This window comes from Eublepharis macularius, chromosome 10, assembly GCF_028583425.1.
Source record: "Eublepharis macularius isolate TG4126 chromosome 10, MPM_Emac_v1.0, whole genome shotgun sequence".
In the NCBI taxonomy this organism is placed as follows: Eukaryota; Metazoa; Chordata; class Lepidosauria; order Squamata; family Eublepharidae; genus Eublepharis; species Eublepharis macularius.
Window position 1 is genome coordinate 23,365,717 of NC_072799.1, and position 26,549 is coordinate 23,392,265.

General features: G+C 41.6%; 1 protein-coding gene across 3 annotated transcripts in view; it reads left to right on the top strand.

The window, feature by feature from the left end:
- The window catches only part of SMARCAD1 (SWI/SNF-related, matrix-associated actin-dependent regulator of chromatin, subfamily a, containing DEAD/H box 1), a 69,971-nt gene that overhangs the window by 16,527 nt on the left and 26,895 nt on the right, over positions 1-26,549 (top strand). The window contains exons 4-10 of one of the 3 annotated variants that reach the window (XM_054990411.1): positions 3,111-3,140; positions 4,250-4,430; positions 8,016-8,079; positions 9,577-9,668; positions 17,910-17,993; positions 19,399-19,483; positions 24,513-24,907. In XM_054990411.1, coding sequence (XP_054846386.1) covers positions 3,111-3,140; positions 4,250-4,430; positions 8,016-8,079; positions 9,577-9,668; positions 17,910-17,993; positions 19,399-19,483; positions 24,513-24,907 — 931 coding nt within the window. Of the gene's footprint in view, positions 1-3,110; positions 3,141-4,249; positions 4,431-8,015; positions 8,080-9,576; positions 9,669-17,909; positions 17,994-19,398; positions 19,484-24,512; positions 24,908-25,194; positions 25,559-26,549 lie in introns of those variants that run through there. The other 2 variants (XM_054990412.1, XM_054990413.1) reach the window with 2 other exon arrangements.

Consider the following 26,549-nt stretch of genomic DNA (forward strand, 5'->3'; position numbering starts at 1 on the left):
CTTAACTTGCAGGGAAAGTTCTGTGTGTGTGTCATGCACTTTGCTGGAGTATCTCTGCAAGTGCTGCAGGGGCGACTCAGCTCAGACCTGACTAGTGGCATTTGCAGCCAACACACGTGCTTCCTTCTGCTCTGCTGCCACCGGTGCAGGAAGAGGCAACAGGTGAGAGAGATGAGCACAGCTGGCCAGCTCTGAGTAAAGTGGCTGTGAAAGTCCTGGCTTGTACAACCACAGGAGCCACTCAGCCTGGCTTAGCTCTGGGCCACTTTAACTTCCATGTACACTCCTGCTGGAGAGAGAGAGGATTGAACCTTCTTAAACCATGCCTTTTATCAAATTATAGCCTTTCCCCTTGAAGTTTTTTCTTGTACATACTTATGCTTGCCTAGGACCTCACACCCCCTGAATTGCAGCCAGGAGTACCGCGCACTCATCACTTCACTTATCCTCCCCAGAAGTGGGGACAAGGACACACTTCCTACCATCTCCTCCTTGGAAACCAGAAACTTCATCAAACCAGATAGTGGATGTAATAGGCATTCGTTCTGTGTAGGGAGAGAGAGAGTTCACTTTGGTGTTCTCCAGTGCTCCTTTCATGGGGATGTAGAAGAGCTCAGGTTGCATGCAGATAGATGGGTATTCATCTGAGGAGGAGACAGATTTTCATATACAACTCAGCCCTGCCTATGAAGGCAGCTTTGCCACTGCAGAGTAGCTTGGAAGACTAGCATCTGAGAGATCTTTGCCAGTGCATTTATGGCTAAACAGAGAGGGTCCATCCGGCCCAGTGTTCTCAATACATTCTTCATTTTGATGCTCCAAGATTGTAGTACCAACTGCACTGCACATATACCAACGGCTTAACAGGATTGCCATTGCTAAGATAGTTTAGAGATTCTTAACACAATTTTCTTCATCACTACAGCATTTCTGTGTACTACATCCTTCATGAATCCCATAATATTGAAAGCAAAATATGTGGAATTTAAAATATTAAAACAATCATTATCCATACAATTTAAATGATCACTTAATTAGAAACGCATATGGTATTCCTCATTACTATGTATGGATGTGAGAGCTGGACTCTGAAGAAAGCTGACAAGAAGAAAGCTGATTCATTTGAAATGTGGTACTGGAGAAGAGTTGTATGGAGACCATGGACAGCCAAAAAGACACAAGTGGGTTCTAGATCAAATGAAGCCTGAATTCTCCCTAGAAGCTAAAATGATACGACTGAGGCTATCCTACTTTGGTCACATCATGAAAAGACAAGATTCACTGGAAAAGACAACAATGCTAGGAAAAGTGGAAGGCAGTAGGAAAAGAGGAAGCCCCCAAATAAGATGGCTGGACTCAATCAAGGAAACTACGTCTTTCAGTTTGCGAGATCCGAGCAAGTCTGGGAGGTTTTGTATGGGTTTTTTTACTCTTCAGTAAGGTGTTTATTGGCTGCTTGAAAGCAATGTGTGACCCATTCCACAGAGGAGCCGTGTCACGAAGGAACTAGCACTATTCAGGAGAGATCAAGAAGCACCGAAAACACTTCTCCTGCAATCACTTTTTAAAAAAATTTAAAATTTTATATAAAGAAAATGGCAACCTAACAAAAGGACAAATATGTAGAAAATAACAAAACAAAAAATGACAACAAAGAAAAATATAACAAAACAGACGAAAAAGAAACTATATAAGCTAAAAGGAGGCTTCTGATTTTATCCGTGACAAATGTAATTATCAAATTTTATCTTACTTTATGAGAAAGAAAAGCTCTATTTTTTCTAATGTTCCTTGTTCTGCGAACCCACAGATCTTTTCGCTAATCAGTGTAAGTTTTGCCATCGTTGTAAATTTCAACACCTTCACCAGCCATTCCTCTATTTTAGGCAATCTTGCACTTTTCCAGTTTTCAACATAATAATATTGTGGCCATTATCATATATAAAATCAAAGTTCTATGACTTCTTTCCAGTTGAGTGTCCATCAATCCCAAAAGAAAAGACTCTGGTTTCAATTGTATATTAGTATTTAAAATCATCTGATTAATAGTTGTATTTGTATCCAAAATCTTTTTGCTTTCTTACAAGCCCACAGCATATGGTAAAATGTTCCTTCGTGGTGTTCGTCACATTTCCATCATAGATTCAAAATACTCTTGTATGTTCTGGCCAGTTTCTCAGGAGTCATATACCAATGATACATCATCTTATAAAAATTCTCTTTAAGACTAGAGCTTAATGTAAATTTCAACCCTTTTGACCACATTTTCCCATTGTTCCGTTAACTTGTCATGTCCAAAAATTTTAGCCCATTTAATCATAGGTTCTTTTACTTCTGAACAAATCTGTTAATGATAAGATGCTTTGGGTCTTTCATTTTTAGGGTCGCCATGATGGCACATAACACATTTTGAAACCAGTCTTTCACAAATAACTGTATAAAATCACTGTGAAGAGAGGTCTTGCTTTCTTTGTACATTATGTACTAAGAATCTTTAACTGTTTAGTGCATAATTGAATGCATGTTAGTATTTCTGTATTCTTAATTAGAATAGCATTTTAAAGAAAGAAATTATAAATGGTGCCAACCATTTGACAATTAGATGAGCATTTTGAAATACCTTCAAGTATTCAATTTTATAAAAGATTTAGCAGAAGATACCTTATGAGTTAATTTTTTTTAGAGAATTGAATGAGGTATTGAAAATATTTTTACCTTTTCCATTAATTCAAGTATTTAATCTTTTTTCCTAAGGCAATTTAATACACTATTTGAGAACAGTATTCTGCATTTTGCTGTTTAGGTGCTGCAAAGCGCAGCCATCCTCTAGTTTAAGCCTGTAATCTAACTAGTGGTGAAAACAATTTTTTCCTATATGCTTATACCTCTATGTTAAGTGAATTCAGGTCCCTTCTCTTAAATATTTGTGATCAATATTTGAAAAATTTTGAGAATGTATTTATTTTACAATTCAGGAGGGTTTTTTTCTTTTTGAAGGAATAATTATCCCAGACTTGTAAACAGGCATTCCTCTGAATATATTTGTTTTAAGTATACAGGTAACAAATGTTTGTGTGAACTGGATGATAATGAATTTTTATTTTTTGTAGGGATTTTTGGCCTTACGCTGTTAATATGAGGTATTGAAAATATTTTTATCTTTGCCATTAATTCAAGTATTTAATCTTTTTTCCTAAGGCACATTCGTAACAATGAACTGTTAAGCTCACGGCATTTGTGGATTTAATTTACAAGACTGAACTTACTATAATATAGCACCATTCCATTGTTGTTTAAAGGAATGTCACTGGGCTAGCGAAAAGCTTTGTGTTTGCTCAGTTCTTTCGAATGATTCAAGACAATCATTCAGTATTATCTGTAAGAATGGGCCACATTAGATCATTGTTTAAGAGAGATTCTTTTCAGTAGGTTTACTACTAATATTCATGTGGACTTGGCTCTTTTTACTATAAGTCTTGTAAGGCAAGAAGCTTTCTTGAGTGAACACCATTTTATCCCAAACCAACATAAAATGCATGGCATTTGTATAGTCCACTGCACCTCTAATTCTAAGAACATTTTAAAATATGTCCTGGATCGGGGCTAGGCAAGCTTTTAGGCCCAAGCTCCCAACTTGTAACTGTTACCTGAGAAAGTATTGGGGTTAATAAATTTGGTGAAGTGTCCCTTTGTTGGCATGGCTTTGTGTACAATGCAAAGGTTCTGAGTTGTATCCAATCAGCTTTTCTACTGGTGAAAAGGGGAGGAAAGCATCCCTTTTAACCACCAAAAGGGCTGTGCTGAGGATCATGGGGTTTCCTTATGTGTTCCTTTTAGTGCTTTCTGTAATCTTAGTGTATTTCAAGTGGGCTGTTGGAAATGATAACTGTAGCAGTTCCTCTGAAAGCTGATGTGTCATCAGAAAGCAGTGAATTCCAGAAATCAGATTTCTGCTAGCTATAAAGCAAATATTGCATCTGTTCAGCCAAAGATTGTAGAGAATACTGCAAGAAATCCCACAGGCAACCCTTACATCTTATTGGAGCATTTGTCCTTTTTGCGGTTTTATGAAAAACACCAAAACCAGTATATTAGAAGTGCGTGCCTTCTTTCCTTCGAACACGAGTGTTGAAAGGACCAGCGGTTGTCTAGATGCTGCAAAGTGTTAATTCTTGATTGTGTGATTCTTGAAGACGGCATTCTACCACTCTAGATTGATACAGTATTTTTTTTTCTTCACCCATAACAGCTCTGAGACTTCTGATGCAGAACAATCTGAAGACGAGACATCAAAATGTATAGACAGAAACGGTCCCTCTCAGTCTTCAGATGCCTTGGATGGGGAGGATGAAGAGGAAGATCTGAATGAGTGCAAACTTCAGACACTAAAGGAGCTTTTTCCACAGAAGAGTGACCAAGAGCTATTACAAGTAAAGTAATACGGCTTTGGGTTGTTACTGGCTTTGAAGGGTCAATAATGGAAGAGGCTCTTGTGCAGAAGCATTGGGAGTGGAAATTAGAGGAGGGCAAGAGATCCCTGCCTGTCCTTGCAAGGAAATGTTGGGAGTTGAAATGGCCCCAGCCCCTTCCCTCCCTCTCAAAAACCCCCAAACCTGGCTGTGGATGGCACATGTGAACTTCCCCCTGCAGCCTAGAAACAACCCCAGTAGCTGAGTGCAGCTTACAGAGGCTAACTGTGATTCGAGCGCAGTGTTGTTTTAGCTGAAGTTGCTTTCAGCAGCCGACACAAGGAACAGCAAATCCCCTCGCTCCAGCCGTTGACTTAGGGCCCTTATGGAGGGAGGGAGCAGGCATGCCATTTCTGAGCCTAAATCTCTTCTCGGCCACAGCAGTCTCCTTAAGAGTGAAGGGAAGCTGACCCCCCCCCCTACCCCCTGCTCACCCACAAACGAAGTACGAGTTGCAGGGTTTTTTTTCACCCGGGTGCACATTTTCGGATTTTGAACAGCTCTTTTTTATTTTTAGAGCTGTTTCTACCTTTTGAAAATTTGACACTCCACTTAAAAAGCCTTCAAGATAACTTTCATTTTCTGTCACCTAGAAACTAGAGAGACTGCCATTACCAGTAGTTTTTCAATGCCCAGTGTGCAAACAGCTTTCTGTCTTGTCCTACTTCTAGGCAAAATGGTGTGACTTGATCCTCACTCAGAAGTCCATTAGTTGGCTGAAGCTGCTTCCTCTGTATATGTATGTAGGTGTGTGATGTTAAGTCATAACTCACATATGGCGACCCCAGCAAGGGGCTTTCAAGGCAAGAGAGAAACGGGTGGTTTGCCATTACTTCCTCTGCAGTCATTCTTGATGGTCTCCCATCCAAGTACCAACCCTGCTTATCTTCAGAGCTCTGACCAGATTGTGCTATACCATGCCAAACCACTCCCTTCCTCTGGTGAGGAGGAAAGTAGTTGTCTTGCAAAGAGGGGGCTTTCTCATGAGGCCAGTCTTCCTTTCCTCTGAGGAAACAACTGGACCTCTCTTGAGTTCTGCTTTAAATTTAGAAAGAAGAAAAAGTTGTCTTAGAAGACTTCCAGCACATAAATATTCAAAACAGCAGTTTTTCCATTTATAACACCCCATGCTATAGTAAGAATAAGTTTAGGAAAGACACCAGGCTTCTCTGCTACAAGGAGCCAGTCTGTTACCATACCGGAAGGGTTCAGTTAAAGGCACTGGGGAGCTGTCAGTCTAAGGGGGAAGAGTCTGAGCAGCAGACGTAGGTTAAGCTTCCCTTCCCACTCCCAATATTTCTGAGTTTCGAGCAAAGTTCTTCACACTTTGCAGTTGTCTTCACAAAAGCAGGCCAATAAGGAGGATTATTGGAGGATTGATCCTCAAGTCCAAACAAGTTGTTGGAAGCATTTCCCAAACTTATTTTAATTCCCTTTTTCATCAGATGGTGCTGTCTTCTTATTCACCACAACGGCAAGACTTGCCAATTCTATTTATTTTATTATTTATTTTATTTATATCATTTATAGTCCTCCTTTCTCACTGAGACTCAAGGCTGCTTACACAGTATGAGATTAGTACAATCAGTATCAAGTACATTACCATAAACAATGCTATAGGGTAAATAGATACAAGTTTAAAAAGACATAGCATTAGCAGGAATCCAATACAAAGTAGAAGAAATACTGAAACAGAACATAATCAATTCTAGGACTGACATTAGACAAGATAAAGCACAGGTAGTACATAGGAGTACATATTTAAAGCAACACATAATGTGTAAGGCAATGTAGTGGTCAAGTCTACAGTCCCTAACTCATTAGCGAAGCATCTGAGACCCCACCCTACAATACAGCCCTCCCATTTGAGTAAAAAAGCCTTTTTGAATAATTTGGTTTTGCATTGTTTGAGGAAATCCAAGAGAGTGGGGGCTCTCCTTACCTCCTGAGGCAGGTCATTCCACAGGGTAGGGGCCACCACAGAGAAAGCCCATGTACAGGCTGCTGTTGATTTTGCCCACGTGCAGCCTGGCACCTGCAGGAGACCATGTTTAGATGAGTGAAGCTGCTGTGGCGGGACCTAGGGAGGGAGGCCGTCCTGTAGGTATGCCAGACCAAGGCCATGAAGAGCTTTATATGTAATAACCAAAACTTTGAACTGAGCACGGTAACTGATAGGTAGCCAATGGTGTGACTGTCGGCTGGGAGTGATGTTCATTCTCCTCCTTTCTCCTGATAACAGTCGAGCTGCAGATTTTTGCACTAATTGGAGCCTCCTAGTTAACTTAGATGGAAGACCTATGTATAGTGCATTACAATAGTCAAGTTTTTATGTTGCCATAGCGTGGATCCAGGTGGCCAGGTTGGCCATCTTCCAGGCTACATTGAGGTTGTAGAAAGCATTTTTTGCTGCTGCCTTAACTTGTTTTTCTAGTAGTAGCGCTGGATCCAGTATAACTTCTAGGCTGTTAACTAAGTCTTCAAGAGTCAGACAAACTCCATCCATGGGGAGTACAATATCCTTCAAGATCTCTGCCTTCTCAACAAGCATCACTTCAATCGTGTCTGGGTTCAATTTCAATTCATTGTTTTTCAACCCTTTCACCATGACTGTCAGGCAGTGATCTAAGATTTCTACTGCATCCTGTGGGGACCTAGATAGCGAGATTTAGAGTTGGCTGTCATCTGCATATTGGGTGACATCTAACTCCATAGCTGCTAATGAGTTCTCCTAAAGGCTATACACAGAGGTTGAATAACATGGGAGATAAGATTGCGCCCTGTGGAACCCCGCAAGATAGTTCCCATTCTGGAGATAGCTGACCCCCAGTGGCCACCATTTGAGCCCGTTCCATGAGAAATGATTTAAACCAGTCCAGGGCACACCCGTTGATGCCCACTTCTGTTTCTAAAAATCTCAGCAGGATGGCATGGTCTACTGTGTCAGGGGCTGCAGACAGATCCAGGAGGAGCAATGAGGAGGCATGGCCTTTGTCTGTATTCAGACGGAGATCATCCACTATTGCTACTAGTGCTGTCTCTGTTCTATGCTCTTTTGTTTAGCCTGGCCTTGGCTGTTCAGATTTTCATCAAGATCTTGATTGTTCTGTTGGTTATCTTAAGACCAAGGAGTAGTTTGACCTCCTAGTGAGATCTTTGTCGCAGGGCTGAGACCTGAAGTATGTCTAGTTGGTGGTAGATTAATTATAACCTGTGAAATTGTAAACAAAGAGAATGAGAGTTCTTTTATAGGGAGCCAACAATATGTTCAATAGGGAGTGATCTTCAAAACTGAGGATATGGTGAGCTTACTACTCCAGTCATCTCTGTTGTCTCACAAATTCACAGGACACAATCCCACTCAAACTAACAGACTGCAAATCTACCCATGCAAGGAGGCTAGGCAGCTATTGAATCAGGACAACACATGTTCAGAGACTCCCCCATCACAGAAATGTTATCAATTGTTGCTTTTCAGGGTTTTTAGATTATCTGCTTAAATTGATTTAAACATTGATCCTTGACTGTCTCCATTTCTCTCTTTAGCTTATAGCATCAACTGATACAATGGATGGAGCAATAGCTGCTGGCCTCAAGTTGTTTGAAGAAGGTATGCAGTCATTTCCTATTAATTGTTTCAAGATGGGCCTTTACGTTAGTTCATCTTCTGAAAGGATAAAATGTTTAAGTCAGTAGTGCACAAGGCTGTAGAGGTCTTAAATATTATACTTATTATTTTTCTGCATTCTGGTTAATAGTTTTGCACTTTTGAGAGGACAAGTAAATACGATTATTTTTACACTTTGAATCGATTTCGGATAGTTCACCAATTCACTTCCTTGATTGATAGACAAGATTTGCCACTCTTATCCATGCTCTGATCACATCTAGGTTAGATTATTCTAATGCACATTTATATAGGGTTGTTGTTTTATTTGAAGACTTTTGAAACTTAAATTGGCCTAGAACATAGTTGCAAGATCTGGAGTCAGGAACAGGTTATTAGGAACATAACTAGTTCTTGGAACTTCACTGGCTGCCAGTTTGTGTCCTGATACAAGTAGGAGTGCTGGTTCTTACTTTTAAAACCCTAAATGGTCTGGGACCAGGAAATTTTAAGAACTATTGTCACCATATTAATCCATGGGCTTGATAAAATCTTGGGCAGAGGTCCTGCTGTGTGTGTCCCCATCTTTTAAAGATACCTCGCTTCTTCTATCTGCCTGGCACTATCGACCCAGGTTCAAGTCCACACTCTGCCATGGTGCTCATGGGGTGACCCTGGGCTGATCACACACTCTCAGCTTAACTTATCTCCCAGGGTTGCTGTGAAGATAAAGTGGAGAAGAATGATGTAAGCGGCTTTGGGTCCCTGTTGTGGAGAAAGGCGGGGTATAGATATATAACAAATATAGCCGAGGGGGGGGGGCAGATAAAAGATTGGTGAATGGGGAGGAGAGAAGGAAGCAGGAAAAGGGGGAGGGGCTGCTAGGAGGGAAAGCAGCAGGGAAAAGGAGAGGATGTGGCGGCTGCTAGGAGGAGGGAAAGAAGAAATTGTGTGGAGAAAAGAGAGGAGGGGTAAGTGAGGTGTCATCCACTCCCTGCAAATCCTGGGTTCCCCACTGGTCAGCTGGGTCCCAGCTTTGCAGCAGCCACTGTTCAGCTGGGCCAATTTCTGGGGAGAGGTTGCCAGGGGAAGGGAAGAAGGGAAATCTGAAGACCAGGCAGATGGAGATAGGTTGACTGGTGGGTAGGAAGGAGGGAAGGAAGGAAGCAGAAAAGGGTGAGAAGCAATACGGGCTCTCCAAGAACAGAAAAAGGAAATAGTGAAGGAGGGGAAAATGAGAAGCCCCACATAAGTCCTTGCTGGTTCCCTGCTTGTATTGTATATATTTCTTGTTAAAATTGTACACTAGTGAGGTTACAATTTATTTAAGCATTTTTTTCTGTCTTCTTTCGTTATAAGAAAAAGTGCTAAACTTGAAATGGACCCTCTCCTGCATTAATTGTTATATAAAGACTATAGGGTTGATTACCAAAATTGACCTAAAATTCAATGTGTTTTAACTTTATGTTGCAAATGTAATATTTTCTGTCTTTTTACAAGGTGGATCTCGAAAAAGGAAACTTGAAGAAAGCGTCAGGGAAGATGCTACAGAAATTGATGACCAAAGTACAAAAAAGAAGAAATTGGATCCTGTAAGTGTCTAGTCATAAGCGCCTTACGTGTAGGATACCAAAATAATTTTTGTGGCTTGTGTTGAATTAATGCTTTGTCACCAGTTTCCAGTTTTTTAACATTCTGACCTAATTGTTCACAAAGTGTCGGATGGAACTTCAGAAAATATAAAACAATCCTGCCTTAAGCATGTCCCATAAGTTGGGTGTTACGTACTTGATGACAAATCTTGCTTTTAAAACCTACAAATGTATTATGCCACTAGTAACAAAGCCCATTGTGGGAAAAAATACAATGGGCTCTAGAAAGGGGAGGGTGGGAATTGCCTCCTTCTCCCTGACTGATCCCAGCCGGGTGAAGGCAGGGGGTGGGCATTGCCACCTGCTCCACTCCTCATCTGGGCCGGGTGAAGGAGGGGTAGGCATTGCCACCTGCTCCACTACTGATCCTGGATGGGTGAAGGGGTGTGGGCATTACCACCTGCTCCGCTCCTGATCCCGGCCCAGTGAAGGGGGGGTGGGCATTACCTTCTTTTCTGCCCTTGATTCCATCTGGGTGAGGGGGGGGCGCACATTGCTGTCTGCTCTGCATCTGATCCTGGCTGGGTGAGGGGGGGGGCAGGCATTGCCACCTGCTCCATGTCTGATTCCAGCGGGATGAAGGGGGAGCCAGCATTGCCACCTGTTCCATTCCTGATCCCAGCTGGGTGAAGCAGGGAGTGGCCATTGCCGCCTGATCCCAGCTGGGTGATGGCAGGGGGAAGGCATTGCCACCTTCTCCACTCCTGATCCAAGCTGGGTAAAGGGGGGGGCTGGCTTTGCCACCTGCTGTGCATCTGATCCCAGCTAGGGGAAGTTGGTGGCGAGCATTGCCACCTGATCTGCTCCTGATCCCAGCTGGGTGAAGGCAGGGGCAAGCATTGCCACCTGCTCCACTCCTGATCCCCTCTGGATGAAGGTGTGGGGGGGTGGGCATTGCCACTTGCTCTGCTCCTGATCCCAGCTGGGTGAAGGGGGGCAGGCATTGCCTCCTACTCCGCTCCTGATCCCAGCTGGGTGAAGTCAGGGGGCAGGCATTGCTGCCTGCTCCATGCCTGATCCTGGCCTGGACTTCCCACCGTGGCACATTCTCAGAGGGACGTGCTGTCTCTTCTGGTTTTCCCTCCACAGCAGCACCCTCTGGAGATGCACCAGGGTAGGAAGTGAGTTGTCTGGAACTTGGTTAGCCTTTTATATAGTAGGATAATTATTCACAATTCAGAACCCACAGTGTTATTTGTATAAAATATTGTTAATCTGTTAGAAATATGCATACATACGGGTGCACAGAGGGAAAGGATGGGCGAATGCTATTACAAAGTGAGCCCAGAAGCCTCAGTAACCAGAGAGATGTGTGTTATGCAAAATAACACAGAGATGTCATTAGCTGACAAGCAGCCTGTATGGAGAGAAAGTATAGACATTGGTAGTGGGTAAAAGGGGTAACGGTGCTTGTCTACCATGGGTAGACCAGCCTCATCGGTCTTCCCTTCAGCCTTGGAACAGGCAAGGGACTTATGCTGGCTGCCATCACTTTGGTCTGGGAGTTCAACTAGGGAGGGTCCAGAACATCTTCTCCCTTCCCATCACCTTTCCTACTAGCACCTCTCTGCTGGTGAGGGCTTTGCCAGGTTACCGGTTAAGTTTGCAGTGTGAGGACCCCAATAAAGTAAAACACACTGCTTTATTAAACAGGGAAAATACTAAACAGTGGAGGGGAAGTGCTTGTGAGAAACAGTTTAACAGTTTACAACAAGCAGGGGGAAATTAACACATAAAGGCGCTGGCAAGAAAATAGTAAGAACTTCTTATGCAATGATCCCTGCAATACCTGGCCCTTCCTGGGTAGAGTGGTCCCTGCAATACCTGGCCCTTCCTGGGTCCAGCCCACCCTCCTTGGGTGAGGGATCCTCTCCTGCTGGTAGCTACTTCCCTACCCCATAGCTCCTTGGAGAAAAATGCCTTCCCTCTTCAAGAAGGTTTTATATTAATTCTCCCATCGCCCAGCCTTGGTGCCCATTGGCCTTCATTTTCAATTTCCCTTAGTCTGATCTGAAAGCTGGGAAGCATCTTGGGAGCAGCAGGCACATTGGCAGCCCGGCCTGCAAGAAAATCTACTGTAAGGCCTCAGAATCATTACACCACCACCACTAGTCTGAATCATGGTTTCTGGCCATGTCGATCCCCATTGAGGTCTACATTCAAAATGAAAAAGGGTGACAGTAACAGAAACATTAACCACACTTAGAAACGTGTGCACAGACAAAAATCCCTAACCATTTGGGAGTCTGAGGATCTTTTCCCCGTAGTCAGTTCTTTTGAGGGAAACCTGAACTCTCTGGCACTTTGCAGAAAACTTCAGAATAACTCTGCTCACGGCTGAAAGTTCAAGCAGCGGGGACTTTTCCAGGGTCAGAGGGCATGTTCATAAAAGGGAGAAGGGGGGAAAGTCACTGTGATCCTTTGCTTTGTCCACACTCTTTCCCTCATCCTGAAGGTCAGATGTAGGTTTCAAAACAACACCAGTCTCTGGGTCTTGTTCCTGCACAAAGATGTTACTGTTTTCCACTGCTGAGATCTTGGATGCCTCCAGCACATTTTCACTCAAAACGCAGGGTTCTGAAATGTCCTGATCCATTCATTTGCAACATACACATTTACTCAACCTGTTCTTGAAAGGTTTCAAGAGTTTCCAGTGATGCTCAGCAGGTGCTGTAAGCCTTGGTGAGGTTTTCACCCTTTCTTGTAACTCGAGGGAGCCTTTTTGCAAGCCCCCCCACCAGCATATTCCTCTTGCACCTGCAGGAGGGAACTGCTTACCCCAGGACCCAATTCAGCATCAGCCAAATTAACCATAGGGTAGAGATGGGGTCTGAGGACCCTGCTGGTACTCCAGTTTCTGTGTCTCTCCTTACCTGCCTTGGGTTGTCCTCTCCTACAGTTTCATCTGGTTTAGGACTCCTGCCATATTGACTTGGCACACTGGCTGCAGGCAGTGTAATCCCCTCAGGTTAATGAAGGTGTTGCTCATGTCTCTATTCCCATGGGATGAGATATTTAGAGTCAATGAGGAAGCAATGGACAGTGCTCAGAAGGGATGCAGCATCTCACCGGGCAGCACCCCCCCCCCTCGCCCATCTACAGTGACAGTCTTTTGATGATGCCAAGGAATGTACTGTGGATCAAAATCAGGATGGTTTTTGTTGAGGGCCCTCTGGAATCTTGTGGTGTGCTCTGGTGCTTGACTTAGGGCACTTGCTTTTAATGTGCCCCAATTCATTACACTCAAAACAATGGGGCCCCCATCTGTAGTGATCCACTAGTGGTAAGGAGATCAGAATGCTGTCATTGAGGCCGTCTTCCTTCGGCTTCAGGTTGATCCCCACCCACTGGTAGAAACTTCTGGGATTCTTTTAGGCACCCCTCAAACCAGCTATTGCACCTCAGACCCCCATATGCTTCAGCTAGACGTTCTACCCACTGCCCAGTTTCCTGAAGGGTTGAGTGGCTTTTGTCAATTGAGGGCACCTAATGGACCCAGGTATGAGAGTCAAGAACTGGTCTATACTTGCCAGGGCCTTTATGTCACCTGAGGTCTTAGTCATTGCCAAGTCAGGCCAGAGGCCGTATGATTTCCCCAGTCTATATATTAGCTGTGAGTATAATTCCCTGTTTTCCCACTTAATGTCTTTGAACCTGTTGCAAGCCCCCTTCTTTAGAGAACTCCAGCCTCTCTTAAACTCTCTACTTAAACAATTGGTAGTTTATTCTATTGCCTTCCATTTTCCCAGATAAGGAGGCAAGCACTCCACTTTTTGGAGGACGGGGGTCCCAGTTTCCTGTTCTGGAGGAACTTTATAGTCAAGGCAGACTTGTTCAGAGTTTTGTAGGAAGGCCTCAGTGTCCACAGCCTGGTACAAGGAATACCCATGGTGATTCACCATCTCGTAAGAGTCTACCAGAGCAGCCTCTGCTGAATCTAGGCCAACTCAATTTTATGGTTTAGCTTCATCTTCTCCTGTTCTAATTCAGGCCTTTCTCATTCAGCTTCATGAGCTAACTGGATCTTCTCCTTCTCCTACTCCACCTACAACTGGAAGTGCAGCACTGCTTCACCCCTGGGTACTGGCTGTTGGGACTGGTCTGCCCCTCTGGCTGCTCCAGTGGGATTGGCAAACCAATGCTGCCTCCTGCAGCTGGAGGCTGTTACATTCTCAGATTTCTTTGTATCTGAGGAAAATATACTGACTGTCACTGGCAACACTATCCAGATGACCTGAAAGCTAAAAAAAAAAAAAGACTGCTGGCATCTTCCCTGTGCTTCTGAATACTTCTGTCAAGTATTTTGCAAAAAAAAAAACCAAAAGTGTCGGTTTCTGTCAAGGGGTAAAACCTTCCCTGCAAAAGGGAAAATGGGCCATATCCCCTTATGCTACCCACTTGGGTCCAAAATTATACCATCTCACTGCTGCTGTGATGTCATGGATAAGAGGGGCCATGGGAGCCCGGCCTACTATAGGAACCCCCCAAGGGTCCTTAGCCCTCCCCCCGACCTCTCCCTCCAGCCCTGGAGCAGGCAAGGGCCTTATATTGGCTGTTGCCACTCTGGTCTGGGAGTTTCACTAGGGAGGGCCCAGAGCACTCCCCGCTTTCCCTTCACCCTTCCTAACAGTGCCCCTCTGCTGGTCAGGGTGTTGCCAGCTGACAAGTCAAACTTGAGGTGTGAGGACTCCAATAAAACATGCTGCCTTATTGAACAGAGGAAATCACTATAAACAGGTGGAAAAAATGCTTGGGAGAAACAGTTTTAACAGGGGATACATTTAGAACAAGCAGGACGAATTTAACGCATAAAGGAGCTAACAAGAAAACAATAAAGCCTCCTAAGGAGTGACTGGTCCTCACAATATCTGGCCCTTCCTGCATCCAACCCACCCTTCCTGGGTGAAGGAACCTTTCCTGCGGGTAGCTACTTTTCTGTCTTATCAGCTCCTGGGAGAAGAACACCTTCTCCCTTCAAGGGAGGGGGTCTTATGGGCCAGCCTCCTTATGGCCTTCCTTTTCCCTCCAAGGCCTCAGGCTTCATTGAGGCCTACAGGCCCAAGATCATGACAACATTGTATAAATAAAGATAGATGCACGGATTGCTGAAACTTCCATTCTCTTTTTGTAATAGCAGAGCTTGGAGGCCACATCTTTCCATAGAAAATACTGTCCCTTTAAAATGCAAAGAGTCAATGCAACTAGGATTGCCAGCCTCCAGGTGATGGCTGGGGATCTCCCAAAATTACAACATGTCCAGGCCATAGAGATCACTTCCCCTGGAGAAAATGGCTGCTTTGAAGGGTGGAGTCTATGGCATTATACCCCACTGATGCCCCTCCCCAAACCCCACCCTTTCCAGGCTCCACCCTCCAAATCTTCAGGAAATTCCTAGCTGGACCCAGCAACCGTAAATGCAACACCAAACATCTATTTGCTGGGGGCAGTCGATCCTCCTGAAACACTCCCAAAATTCTGTCAGATAAATTGTCATTACTCTTGGAATTTTGGGAATGTTGGGTCACTTTAAATATCCCTGCACTGACTTGCAATAGCTGGTTTAGGGTTTAGTTTTGACTTGAGTGTTTCCAAATGTTACACCCTTACAAATGATGGCAGTTCCACTGCTACATCACTATGACCGATCATAGACAAAAAAACATTAAATTTGTACTGGGCAGCAAAAGCCATCAAACACTTCTGTGCAGGGCTTTTTTTCTGGGAAAAGAGGTGGCAGAACTCAGTGGGTTGCCCTTCGAGAAAATGGTCACATGGCCGGTGGCCCCGCCCCCTGATCTCCAGACAGAGGGGAGTTTAGATTGCCCTCCATACCGCCCAGCGGCGCAGAGGGCAATCTAAACTCCACTCTGTCAGGAGATCAGGGGGCGGGGCCACCAGCCATGTGACCATTTTCAAGAGGTTCCAGAACTCCATTCCCCCACGTTCCCCCTGAAAAAAAGCCCTGCTTCTGTGTGATTGGAATGTAATAATAATAACAACAACAACAACAGCCAACATTCGATTTATATACCGCCCTTCAGGACAACTTAATGCCCACTCAGAGCGGTTTACAAAGTGTTATTATTACCCCACAACAATCACCCTGTGAGGTGGGTGGGGCTGAGAGAGTTCCAGAAAACTGTGACTCGCCCAAGGTCACCCAGCTGGCTTCGTGGAGGAGTGGGGAATCAAACCCAGTTCTCCAGATTAGAGTCCCGTGCTCTTAACCACTACATTTTTGAACCTAGAAAAAAATGTGCAAAGTGAACAGGGATGTTAAGAACATCTTGATTATATTAATATTTGACATATTTGTAAAGTGTAACTTTCATTGGTAATACAAAAATATTCTTTCATTGCAGAAGTAAGGGATCTAAAACATGGCCATTTCTAGCCTTCTGCATACCTGCTTTAACAGAAAACTTTAGAATATGTATGTCTGCAGACAAATTATTACTTAGCAATTTTAATCTCCTTTTCAGTTTGTCTGCAATGAGTAGAATCCTCTACATTTACGAAGGAAACACAAACTCGTACATCAACTATACACATAGATTGGGCATGTTTGTGTGTAACATAGTTTTTATATTGGCTGTCACGATCTGTGTTATTACTAGACACATTGGAAAAATAACCTTGTAAAATTAACCCCCATTCTTGTTATGATGAATGTGCTTTGAGCACATGCTCACCCTCTTGCTCCCCTTACATCTAGTTCATGATCTGATCTGCCAAACCACAGTGGTAGTTGCTGTGTCAGACTAGGATCTGAGATGCTTGGGTTCAGATTCCTACACCACAATGAAAATTGCTGGGTGTCCTTTAGCCAGTGACTTCGCCTTAGCCTAACCTACCTCACAGGGTTATTCTAAGGATAAAGTGGGAAGGAGAGATCCAGGTATACTATCTTGAGTTCCTTGCAGGAAGGTGTTATGCACAAACTTGTGCCTTAGGTGTCCCTCTCGCCAATCACAATAAGAGACACACACCACGGAGTCCTGTAGAATGAAGCAATATATGATTGTTTAATTTAAACAATGGAGGAGCTTATTTTCACAGGAGTAGGTGGTCTCCTTGTGTCCTGAGCTCATCAAAATTACAATAGAAATACAGGCAATTAATACTTTCAGATAATCATAACAATATTACAGTATTCTAATATTTGATATCTTATTGGCTCGTAACATATCTAGGGTCAGTTCTGATTTGAAGATGCAATTCTGGGCTGGCCTCTCTATTTGGGGGAATTCCAGTCTTCACAGTTTTTTTCCTCTGCCCTCATTTTGGAAGGACACTGTCTAACCTTTTACCTACTTTCTTCTGGGCATAATACTTTCAAGGGCGCCAATGAGTCTCAATCTGGTGGATAGGAAGGGATGTTTTCCTATTTGTGTCCTTTTCCCGAGTTTCTTATCAGCTTTAAGGAAGATAATACCACAGGTGGCCAAAACCAGCTTGCTGCATCAAATCAGTTTTCTACAAAAGGCTCTCTGGTACTGATTTCTATTGGAATCTATAGAATAATATAACATATAATATAAATGCAGCCCTAAAAGCAGTATATCAGTTCTTACAGAGTTTCAAGTCTTCTTGTTTCAAGTGTCAAATTCTTACAGGTTACATTGCAAGTACTACTTTGGCTCCTGAGCATAGAAAAAGTGCAAAGCATGTAATACTGAAAAAGCATAGGTTTAGTATATAAAAATAAGTATATAAAAAGCCTCCAAATCTATATCCATCAAAGGGTTGAATAGGTTTCACTAGTTAGCAGCCAAGATATCTGAACCTGGCCATTATCTATGACTGACTGTGTCATGCTCATTGTAAATTAGTAATGCTCAAATGTGACATTGTGTTAAATAAACGTTTATTTAGAAGAGAACACTGCATAAGTTTCCGTGCTAAACTCGTAACCAAACATATGGTTTCATGAACAATTCAACAGATCTTGAGGTTTTTCTACACTAATGGAGAATTTGCCAGTTATTAACAAATTTGTTATTCTCTTCCATTTAATTGACAAATTAACTTGTAGTAGTTAAGCCATATTTTGTTATATGATTAGTTGCATGTTACTTTTCTCTGTCAAAGTGTGTATATGTGTGAAGTTCATTAGTCTGTCTTTTCTGCTTCTGATGCGGAGTTAGATGAAAAAGAAAATCTTTCTCTTTTGAACCATAGCTGGAAAGTCCTGAGAACCAATGGGAAGAACGTGAGAACTTGGTTTGCAAGCTGCACAAAGAATTTCCCAGCTTGGATAAAGAGGTATGTTGTATTTGGCAGAAAATGTATGCTTTGTATAACCTTCATGCAAAAGCCATAAATATATTATGTGCATGGAACTAAAGTTCTTTCCTTTGAAAATAATTTTGGATTGAATAGAGGAAGCCAAGTTCCACCACTTAGTCCCCCCTCCCCCCCACAAGATTTTTCAGGGATAGTGTGAATTCCTCTTCTACGTGAATCTTGGACCAGTGTCTTGGCAGTACTGCTTACATTAGAACCCAGTAACACATCATCTTGCTTACTTTCCTAAACAAAGTTCTGAACCAGGGAAACAGACTTCATCCCACCTCAGTCTTTTTTCTGTTAACTCTATTAATCAAAATCAAAATTGTCTTGCATAGGGTGTTAGTTGGCAAGCTGATCTGTGAGAAAGAACAGTTAGAATCCTGTTTTCTTTAATAGCTGAATTAATTGAGCAGTCAGGGAAAAGATTCAGTGAACACCTGATCCCCATTGTGAATGTGAACAGAAAGTTATTGTCAAGGTGGAATTTGGTTACATAAATAAATACTGTTCTGCATTTCGGAAGTTGGAGTTAGTGTGTTCCTGCATTTCTGGAAACACATTAAACTTTAATTATTGGACAAAAATTTAGAAGGAGGAGTTTTGTACTAGGTAGTTGTAATTGTGTTACATTTATTAAATATCATTTATTAAATGCAGCGGCACGTGTTATTACGAGAGTGCCAAATAAGGCACATTTAACACTGATCTTACGCGAGCTGCATTGGTTGCCAGTGGAGTACCGGATCAAGTTCAAGGTTCTGGTATTGACCTATAAGGCCCTGTGCGGACTGGAACCAGCGTATTTACAGGACCGTCTCTCCCCATATATTCCCTGCAGGACACTCCAATCAGGGGACAAACAGCTGTTGGTGCTCCCTGGCCCCAAGGAGACCCGCCTCGACTAGAGCCAGGGTCTTTTCAGTCCTGGCTCCCACCTGGTGGAACGCTCTGTCTGCTGAGATCAGGGCCCAGCAGGACCTACTATCCGTCTGCTGGGCCTGCAAGACAGAGTTGTTCCGCCTGGCATATGGCTGAGGCTGGACCTCTGCTGGCCTGAAAAAAGGGGTGTATAACCCTGTGAAGTTAACCCTGTGAAGGCTGTCCACCATCCTGTTTTAAATGTGTATTAATAGAAATACACTGCTGTTTTAATGATGTTTTAATGTAGATGAATTTTTATTGTATTTTAATATGTTGTTATCCGCCCTGAGCCCACTCGCGGGGAGGGTGGAATAGAAATTTGAAATTAAATAAATAAATCTTTGTTTTTAATATGCATAGATGACTGTGCAATTGCTAAATATTAAATATTTTAAATGATTGCAAGCTATTACGTGACAGTTATGCAGGATTCCTTGTAATTTTTTTTCTTGTCTAGGAGCTGAGAGATGTGCTTCGGGAACACAGCTGGATTTTTCGAGAAGCTCTGGAGTCTTTAAAAGTATTTATGGAAGATCAAGAAGGTAAAATGCATTCAACATTATTGCATTTTCTTCTTTTCTTAATCTAAGTGCAAACTTTTCATTTTTTTACTATTCTAATAAACTTTATCTGTCCCAGTCCATAGACAGTCTCACAATTAGTTTTAAGTAATGCATAGAAAGAGTTTTAAATAGAGGGAAATACTATATTATATGTCAATTTGGAAATGTATATGCTTCCTTTACTATTTGAGGATTTTATAGAGTAAAAGCAGAGGAACTATTTGGAAGTGATCAGGAAATCTATTAGTGAGGGTTTGGAGATCAAATCTTGGTCCTTTCCCCTGCTCTTTAGATCAGAACCTAAGTGGAAAGTCTGATGAGCAATCTGTGGGAAGATACGTTGTGGGGGAGAGAGAGAAGTTGCAAAGGTGGGGCACCGAACCTGTCATTTGAGATCCTGGGAAAAGCACACTTGTGTGTTGCAACATACATATTAAAAACAAAACAAAAGAAACCTCTTCATGATTAGCCCTTTCCATATTGAAATGCATATATTTTAAGAGATTTTGTCATACAAAGGACTAGTTTTGAAGTGGTTCTTTGTGGTCCTCGTCATTTTCTTCCTCCTTGTTTTTATGCTGAAGGTCACAGGTGCACTTTTCCTAGGATCTTTGATTCTCAGAATCACAAAAGTGCACACCAATGGGATTACACATTTTAAAATACCCTTACTATCTATGATCTATGCAGATGTTGGAGGAATAGATTGGGAAAATTAGAAATGCTGAGTCTGACTATTCTCCCTCACAGATCTCTTTTCAGAGGGTGAGAAGGAAAGTGAGGAGTTGTTGTGTAAAGGGGGGGCCTATTTTTTTGATACGTAAAGTAGAATCACATTTGCACTGCTTGTTTGGATCCCAGTCATTCTTGTTTTGTTTTTTCCCCCCTGGTCTCCCTCCCCATTGCGCAAGGGTGGTGCAGCAGTGTAGGTTTTTTTTAATATGCCTGAACCAACCACCTCCATTACTTATATGCACATCACTTGCCCTTTCCATTCATCACTGTTATCACTACTGAAATCATTTTAGCTTGTGGTGAACTTGGTGGCCTAGGGACTATCAGCAGGATAGTGAAAAGAGGCTGTAGCCAGGAATAAGAATCCCTGCATACTTGCAGGATATCCCATGTAGAGATGTGTTTTTTTAAAAAAGTCCAGATTCTTGCTGGAAAAAATCCTGAACTTATTTTACTGCTTTAACAGTATAAAATACATCACTTATATATAATTAAAATTGTACCATTTGGCATATTTATGAAATTTAAAAGTTCAGATGTCTTAGCTTTCTATAAACAAAAATGTGAACATTCTTTATACTAGAGAGGGGGAGAGAGAGAATGCTGAAAACCACCCCACTCCACCCTATGTTGCATTAGCTTGCAAACCTTAGTTTTTGCCTACTTAGTTGTAGGGGAAAAATTTGAAAATGGAAAACAAATTTTGTAGTAAACAAATAGAAATGTATTACTTGGACAGAAACACTCATGAAGTCGCAGTTAGTCTAGTATCGTATTTGGATACCGGTTTATGCTTTGCAGCAGAAAACATGTCTGGCATGTTCCAGCCTACTGGTCTACCTGAAAGCAATGACTTGCCCTTCTGACTATGGTTTGGCAGAGTCTGGAGCTCTGGAACAGGCAAGGTGTGGTGTGCAAAGTTAGTGGCCTTGTGAAATGGTTGATTCAGCAAAGCATACGCTCTCAGCTTTAAAAGGCTGAGGGAAAAGCAGCCCCAGGTATTCTGAAAGCAGCTTCTGGAAATCACCTGGCTAGGTCGTTATGGGGCCAGAAACATGCAGGGCATCAAGTCACAGAAAGCAATGGTCTGATTTGCTGACTGGAGCCCAGCGCTGCATCTTCTCTCTGCTGCATCAGTATTAGGCTGCTGCCTTTGTTGTTCCTGCTGGGCAGGGGAGAATCCTGGAGGGCTGATGGTTGGGGTCCCAGTCCAGTAAGGCCGACATGTAGGTGCCCCAGGATCTGGAAGGACATCTATAGGTTCTGTGGGTGGAACCTCAGTAGCAGGTTCCTCAAGATCAGCCCCTGGAACTGATGGCCATGGTTTGAAGGGGCTGCTACAATATGGAGGGTCTCAGCTGCCGTTCCTCGGTGATGTTTCTGGTTCCTCAGGCTCATCTTCTGGTGATTCTGAGCCAGGGTCATGAAATTTACTTTTCCAAGGCCAACTCTACCCATGAACATTGGGGGGGGGGGAGCTGAAAGCATGCCATGTTTGGTGTAGTGGTTAAGAGTGCAGGACTCTAATCTGGAGAGCTGGGTTTGATTCCCCACTCCTCCACTTGAAGCCGGCGGGGTGACTTTGGGCTAGTCAAGGCTCTCTGGAGCTCTCTCAGCCCCACCCACCTCACAGGGTGTTTTGTTGTGGCGATAGTAACATACTTTGTAAAGCACTCTGAGTGGGCATTAAGTTGTCCTGAAGGGTGGTATATAAATCGAATGTTATTATGTATTCTTTCTGCCCCCAAACCACTGCTTATAGTAGCAGGAGTCTTGAGGACCAGTAAGGGAGGGGAGGATTTGACGTCCCCTCCCCTGTGAGATTTCATGAATCACCAGCATGACATTATCTCCTGTTGTTAATTATGTCACATAAGTATCTTCGCACTATATATTTTGTCTGTTTGTCTTAAATTCACTCATTCTAACAGAGAGTATTTCTTTGTTTTTAGTGTTCCCCAAATTTCTAATTTTTTCTATTGATAAATGTTTACAGTCCACAAGAGAGAAAACAATCTTCCCTCTTCTTTTCATTCCAATTTTACTGGGCTTTTCCAAACCTTAACATCTCTATTCACAGGCAGGCATAACACTTTTTTTTTTTTGAAAAAGTTAAAAATTCGAAGAAAAAAAATTAGTACTTTTTTTTAGTACACATTCTACTGTGTACAGGCAGTAGAATGACGAGGGTGATTGACTGTCGATTCAGAGCAAAAATAGAGAAGAAAACAATCCCAGCTCTCCTATACAGTGTGGAGTAGGGAGCTTTTAAAATGCTTCCTGTGTCATGTCACACATGTTCTACTGCCACTTATGTAATCTTTCATGTATCTTCTTTATTAGAGAGCTGGTAGATGGCTCTTTTTGTTTAATGTATATTTCTTGCTTTAAAAAACCTGAATGAAGCATGAGAATAATTGTTAGAAAACATGGAAAAGCTGAATTCAACATTTTTTAAAAAAAAAATCATGCTCATCAAATTCCAGTCAGTCACAATCAGGAGGTTGTGATTAAAAGTTCTTTTTTAGGAATATTCAAAAATGATAGAATAGCTTCATAGTAATTATATTGGTATACAGTGTGGTACTTCCAGATGAAAGTTCCTGCAATTATTGCCCTAGTATGTTAAAGCCACACACTTGCCTGTCTCTGGCCATTTGCAGACATTTCCACATGTGCTGCACATTGGTGCCTCCCATTCTTATGCTGTCTCGGAGACTGCTCCAGAAGTTCCCCCAGGTTTTGAAAACCTCTCTCTGCAGAACTTGACATGAAGTGCTTTGATTCATCAATGCTTTGTTTTACATAGCAGTACAATAGAACCTGAAACAATTTTCAGTTGTTGAAAGGGTGATTCTTTTCCTTGGAGCCATTGATTTATATGCACAATAAATTTTTATACATTTCTTAAGTAGCAATTCATGCCAAAGTGTACTGTTGTTTTTATATCAATGTGATGGAAATAGTAAGTGGGTAGACTGTCGGATGAAGGGGAGTAGGTTTGAATACCTTAAATATACATAGGCTAGAAATTAACTATAGATAAGAGATTAATTCTAGAGTTCTTTTAATAAATTGCTTCATAAATATGGTGCTTCCAAAAGTGAATTTGAGGTTAAAGTGGTGGTCAGGATCATAAAAAATTCCCAAATCCCAGGAACATTTTTGATGACTTTCCTTTGATACGGTAGAGCAAAAGAAGCTCCCTTAGATACTACAGCCAAGCCAAAAGTGGAAACCCACAACTAAGTAAAGTAAAGAGTCCAGTAGCACCTTTAAGACTAACCAATTTTATTGTGGCATAAGCTTTCGAGACCCACAGCTCTCTTTGTCAGAAGAGATGGGCATTCTACAAACAGTAGTGAGAATAACTTGCTTGACTTAAAAGTGATGTGCAACTACATGTCTACTAATTGTCTGCCTGCATTTCACTTACATCTATAAAGATACAGTTTTTTAATATAGTTCATGCAACAATTGGTGAAACTATTAATCTGACTTTCCTGCTCTTACTTGAAATACATGGCCTACTTGCAGTAGTACAGCTTCAGAAAGGCATTCACAGCTCTGCATTGAATTCTTGTTATAATGCTGAATTATTTGTTACATATGAAAAATATTTACTACTGTAGAGAAACAATAGAATATAAAACGATATTAAATATTGTTGAAAATGGTGTGCACATATAAACGTTATTGCTATTAAAAATATTACAGGACAGCAGTGTCTTTAAAAATGTATGTTATGTAAAAATTCAAGAGAGGCTAGATTTGCTGATTCTGGAGTATATTCTACCCGTGCTGATAGAATACTGTTATGTGATCATTGTGTTAAAACTCATTTAGATGCTAAGAAAATTTTTATCTTTAATCTGCCAACAAATGTTCTTGAAGACAAGACAGAAAATTTATGTAAAAATTATTTTTTACTTAATGATGGCTAGTTAATAGCCAGATTTAGCCAGTTAATAGCTGGATTTAGCCAGATAAGAGATACTGAGATAATTTGGGAGCAACTAAATTTTGCTCAGGATTACTGACAATAATATTTAGGCTTTTAAATGGGCTTGTGCAATGTTCCGTTGTGATTTTCGGCTCATTAAGGGATTCAATATGATTTTGGGGAAACTGTGCCAAATAACAAAAAAATGTTTCAGAGTGAGTGAATCAGAATGTGCTCCATGAGGTAAGCCTGGACACTTAAGTAGTTTTCCCCTATTGTTTGCGTTCTGCATGTCACTTCTCTTTATTTTTTTTAATATTGTATATACAGATACACAGTACCCTTCCCAAAGTGAAGTTTCAAATGGAAAGGCAGTTTCAGCAATTAACACCAACCATCACCAAAATGATGCTGATGTGAAATTCAAACAGAAATCTTCCACAAAATCTCAGAATGGCCTCAGAAAAAAAGATAAAAAGAAAAAAATTTGGAGTACTAAAAAAGACTCGCAAGATTCAGAATATGAATCTGCTTCCGAAGCTGGGAGCTCCCTTGATGAGGACTATGGCAGTGGGGAGGAAGTGATGGAAGATGGCTATAGAGCTAAAATACTTACTTTCTTGCAAGATGCTTCCCTCGGCGAACTCACTTTGATCCCTCAGTGTTCTCAAAAAAAGGCTCAAAGGATAATAGAGCTCCGTCCGTTTAATAGTTGGGAAGCTCTGGTAAGTCTCTGTACTCATTTTTTTAATATCCACAGCATGTAATACAGTCAAGGATATCTTAAAAGCCAAGAAGGCATAGTTGGGTGTCCTTTTCCTGATTAAGCTAAAGCAGTACGCTCATTCTAAGCCAATAGCATTTCAAATAGTGTCAGATGACCTAATTTTGAATGAATTAAGGGGTGATTTTCCTGAAAAACCCAAGCTGATTGGCTGGCAATACTGTCACTCACTGTTTTGCACTGAAACTTGGTTCATTTCACTGCAGAAGAAGAATTCAGAGCTTTCATTTGGGAAGCTGCTGTTTGTTAGCCTGTTCTGATCTGTTGTAACCGAGAAACCTTTCAGGAGGCAAGAATGTGGCAAAATTTCTTGCTTCATCTGCTTCAGAGGATCGGCAACCAACTTCCAGGGTTGCTCCATGATTGAAGATGCCAGCATGGATATTTTATGCTTCATCCTTAGGAGAGATTATTCTTAGGGTTTTTTTGTTTGCTTGTTTCTTCTCTAAATCATTATCTTCAGTATCTGTTAACCCTGATTTTGCTTACTGAACAATGTGGCCATTTTAAGGTGTGCTGCAATTATTTATTTTCAAAAGTAAAGCATCGGGAAGCCTTACAGTGTTAATGAAAAAAGAAAATATAGCCACTGGTGAGTAGTTGGTGCACGGACCCAAATTTCTATATTGTATTTTTCCAAATGTTTTTGACAACTGTGTGCTTTAAGCTATGTGTGCTCCAGTACAAGGACCAGCCTCTAGCTTGAATAATGTGACTTTGTGATAAGGAATGATGATTATGCAAAGGAGATTTTGTAGAATTCTAGTTTGGTTTATGTTATTTTTGCTCAGGCATGTAGTTTTTAGAGAAGTAGAAGAAAATAGGCCATTTTATCCAGGTATCTGTTACTTTTGTTCTTAAAGTAGTATTTCTTAGGGACAGGAGATAGCGAAGCAGCAGTTTTTATTTGGTAAAAGCATATGTATTTTTATACATTTTCATCATGCTGTGCTACTTGGTGGCCATTTATCATTTTAGATATAAAGTGGCTTGGTCAAGTTCTTAAAACAAAAATAAATGTTCATGTATATTTTAAAGTGTGTACGTGAAAAACGCAGAAATACAGCTTTATAGAGAGACTGCTGGAGAGACGGTTTTGCCCGAAGCCTTTGACTTAGAATAGAACATCTGCTCCTTTTCTAAACGTGTTCAGCTTTGCCTAAACAGATTCTTACAAAAGTATTTGCTACAGGGCTGCTATCCTCGGAAATAGTTTTTATGAAGTTGTGTGGGCCTGTTTGAGTTCAAAAATCCCTTTAATAAAAGGTGCCTTTGTCAGCATTCAAAGATATGTATAGTTGCTGTAATTACATGCCCACAGATTTAATATAATGCAGCAAATTAGAGTTCTTAACAGGCTCTTTTTAAAAAGGAATGGCTTCTTACTTATGTTTAAGAAACATAATTGCTGGGACTTTTGCTACAAAATTGCAAGATGGTATTTCACAGAATGTTCTACTTTTATTTTGTAAATTCTCCAAGAGATGAGAATTTTTGTCTGTTTTTTTAAAAATAAGGGTGTATTATAGAAACATTTCATTTTATTTTACTGCTTTCTGTAATGTGCTGACAAGTTGAAGCCG